This window comes from Melampsora larici-populina, assembly GCF_000204055.1.
Source record: "Melampsora larici-populina 98AG31 unplaced genomic scaffold MELLAscaffold_30, whole genome shotgun sequence".
Lineage (NCBI taxonomy): Eukaryota > Fungi > Basidiomycota > Pucciniomycetes > Pucciniales > Melampsoraceae > Melampsora > Melampsora laricis-populina.
The window spans coordinates 894,031-898,116 of record NW_006768794.1 but is presented as its reverse complement, the minus strand read 5'-3'; the positions used below and the strand labels follow the sequence as shown (position 1 = coordinate 898,116).

Sequence of the window (4,086 nt, the reverse complement as noted above, 5' to 3'; positions counted from 1 at the left end):
TTCATGGTTGACCTTTAACTTCTAATGATTCTTCCAGGTTCATCTCACAGGAAGCTTTTGTTGGCCAGTCTTTCAGAACTGATGTCTCATTGACAACGTACTCAGGGAGTCTTAGGTTGTTATTCTCCTCGATGACGGGTGGGTTCTTGATGCCGTTCATCTGGGTGTGCATAATTTCTCTTGAGTGTTGTCCCCTCAAAACATAGGAATCTCTTTATTAAGTAGATCACATGACATGTTAACAAGAGGAAAAAAAAGAGGAAGAAAACAATCAAAAGTCAATTTTTTTCAACATTTCATTCTCATACACATCTCATGACAATTTCCCAAGAATGAGGAATTAGGTAACATAACAATATGAATTGACTGCGACATGACTTCAGGAGGAAACAGATATTTGGAAGAACAAGGGGATAACACAAAACTAGCGCCTTCCGAACCATTCACCTCCATTCTCTAACTCACTTTGTTGACACGTCATTGTTCTTCTGATTCACAGCACCACTTTTGTTCACTCCTAAACCTCTTACAAAACTTCCAGGACCAAGCGCAGGGCAAAGACCATTTCCACTCCCGCTTCCGCTTGCTCTGGCATTGTTCTGGTTTGCATACGGGTTAGGGCGATTATTGTGGTATGTATTGCTGTTGTTGAGATTTGCAAAGCCACCTCGTTGTTCATATTGGATTGGTGGCGGTATAGGTTTCACATAATTGGGATCCCAGTTTTTTCCTTTGAACCAAGAAGGCGCTGTCGCCGACTTAGCTGGTGTGATTGCTGCCATACAATGATCTGGTAAATTCGGAATCGTTGGTGTGGCTAGGTGAGATACTAGTCGACCCGTCTGCATGGCGGCTTGAGATTGACCGCTGAACGCTTCATCGTCCCAGGGCTCATCTGCAGCATGAATTCGTCCAGTTATTGGATTCACGTGTTGCCATTCACCGGGTAACATGTAAGGCTTGTCACCAAATATATCTTCACCGTGATGTTTTGCATCTCTTAAGGCTTGAGCTGCTAATGTCTTGTTTAAAGTCCCAACATCTGCCATAGAGCCGTCAGGCATGCGGTGTTCCCAAACATTCCGTCGGTGAGCAATGTCGTATTGCATTGAGGGGGTCCACATGCCTAGATTATCTTCCTGCAGCTGTAAGACATTTTCCTTATGAGCTGTTAATCTAGGAGCAATCGGGAAATCTTTCTGATCATCTCTTTCATCATATGTCTTCTGATATTGAACCATTAAATCAAATCGGGTAGACCATTCCGCTTGACTGAGAAGATATTCACTCGCGATTTTCAAACCAACATATGATATAGTATTGGAAGTACAGCTGACGGTCTTGGTTCGTTTAGTTTTCATATAAGATGAGTCTTCTAATAACCACGCGGTGTTGAATATGGTCACAGGTACATGAATACACTACAAAAAATAATTGATTTTCCGCGGGGATTTTTGATTCCCCGGGTGCGGAAAATCACGTGACCTCTGTACAGCATGTACACGGGTCGGGCATTGTTCGGTGCTGTACACGGTACACCACAGACTGTACATCCCCCACCCAAGCGACGACAACCACCACTGCAATTAGTTGCAACCTCTACACCCAAAACGCTCGACATCCCACTCAAGCATCACCCGCCTTCCACCGATGCCGTCTTCAACAAACCACGATGTGAGCCACTGTATTTACACAGACCAACAACGTCTGAAACTCCAATCAACCACACTTCCCCCTTCAACAAAGAGACGGAAGCCTCTGTAAAACAACCATAAGCGGCCTAAATCATTGAACATTCCAACAACTTGAATCACCTCCTGCCAAAACCATCATGCATAACCGCTTCTATCGCGTCTCTGGTTGTCCTCATCCCCCTTTCAATCATCCATCAAGGGCTCAAATGCTCCGTCTGGGTATGTTACAGTAAGTCAGTAATTTGTGTTTGCACCACTTGACAAATCATACACAATCTAGACTGATATCACTGCTGTCCAGGGACTGTCTCATCTGCCATTTGACTCAACGGACCCTCGACCCCATGGTTAGATCACCATCAACCTCTCCTCAGAGAAGCTAAAGATAATGTCATCGACGCCAGTGTCAGTATTAAAACCAATGCGCACAATCAGTTTTTTTCATCTTCAAAGATACACCAATACACATCTCCCATTTTGCAGTGTATTTGAAATTCAGACTTGCGCAACTCCTGGCTCTGGCTTTGATCCGTCATAGATGTCGCCCTAGGAGCTTCATGCGACCATGTGGACAGTACAAAGCAGAGAATCATACCATCCATTGTACATTCATTGTCATCTTTCATAAACTGATGAATAATGCACATAACCCGGTTTAAAGGCATCAAGCAAACCAGGATGGAAATGATTAGTATTAAGTGTAGAATCTTGAAAACTTCTTATTGAAGTTCTTTTTGAAGCAGGTTTAAGTTTATCATTTGTCTATCTAATCATGTCACCCTCTGTTATTTCTCTAGTATTTCCTTTTGAAAGTGAAGCAAGTCGATCAACAATATTCTCATTGATTGCCAAACCAAACCAAGAACGAGTGTTTTAGTCCACAATATCAGCTCCTTGAACGCCTACTAATGTCATTTGATTCACTTATACTGGTTCTACGGAATGATTCATGTTCTCTACACATTCAAATCAACTTGGTTCTTGACCATTTTGAGTCAGTTGATTGCAAGATTCAAAGTCAAATAAAGACTACAAAACACAATATATAAGACACATTAAAAAATCAAGGTTTTGGATGATGTATAGCATTTCAAATTAACGAGATACCATTTGTAAGTTAAAATCGATCAGAACAATCCCAGGAGTTTTGTCCAAGCAAGCTTTCTTGTTAATTGTTATCTAAAAGTGAAAGAACTTGATCATCTATCTAAACCATGATCACTTTGTAAGACTTTGAGTCTTTTTCTTAAGATATTTGAATTGACTTTCTTTTCTCTTTGATTGAATTACTTGGTTTCATGGTATTAATGTCAGCTTAACTTGGTTTATATATGTAGATACATCTTGTGATTGATAAGTCGGCAATGAAATGAAACCAGAGGTCGATAATTTTTCCAAAAGAAAGAAGCTGTTAGTTAAAAATAGGCCGTTGCTATTTGCAGCCCACGCAAAATCCATGTAGGCGCTGCCAAAACAGCGCCTACATGCCTTTTTCCCACGAAAAAGCGCCTACATACAGCCTGTAGGCGCTTTTTCCCTTTTCAAATGACGCCTACAGGCTGGAAAACCAATGTAGGCGTCATTTGTATACGCCTACATTCCAAAAATGAAATGTAGGCGTCAATTTGAAGCGCCTACATATGTGGGCGCACGGAAATTACGCCTACATTTTATTTTTTTGACTGTAGGCGTAATTTGGGTGCGCCTACATATGTAGGCGCTTGAATTTTACGCCTACATCCCTTTTTTTGCATGTAGGCGCAATTTCTGAGCGCCTAAATTTAAGATTTGACATGTAGGCGGGTGAATATCATGCCTACATGGATTTTCCGGCATGTAGGCGTGGGAAAAAAGCGCCCACTTTCCTAATACAGCCATGTAGGCGTCATTTCTGCGCGCCTACAGCTGTTCAGACGCGTGGGAACGCGCCTACACGTGTGTGTACATGGAAGTTTGGTCAAACTTCACGTACAAATCCACTGATATAGAGGCCCCTTGGCTCCTTTCCCCCCTTTTCCACTCTAGAACACGGACTTTGAACTTTTTCAACCCTCCACCCTTCAAAAAATCATCAACTTCTCAGTTTTAAAGCTAGTCACGCCAGGTTTTCACTCTTCACATCAAATTAAAATGAAAAACAACAACTTCAACAACAACAACAACCAAATCCCTACGGGTGATTTTAAACCTTTCAACAATACCAATCAGATGAATAATCACAACAACAATTTCAACAGTTTACAACATGATCAAATGAATAATATAAACAACAATTTAAATCAAAACTTCAGTAATCAAATGATGAATAATATGAATAATATGATGAATAATGATAATCATATGATGATGAATAATAATAATCAGATGTTCAATAATCATAATAATCATTTAT

At 40.8% G+C, this 4,086-nt stretch overlaps 1 protein-coding gene across 1 annotated transcript; it reads right to left on the bottom strand.

Moving 5' to 3' along the window:
* Window positions 1–461: 461 nt before the first annotated feature.
* On the bottom strand, window positions 462–1,241 carry MELLADRAFT_89522 (uncharacterized protein; the record flags this gene model as incomplete). Its single annotated transcript, XM_007412356.1, has 1 exon — window positions 462–1,241. One exon carries the CDS (start codon window positions 1,239–1,241, stop codon window positions 462–464), a length of 780 nt encoding a protein of 259 aa, XP_007412418.1.
* Window positions 1,242–4,086: the final 2,845 nt, after the last annotated feature.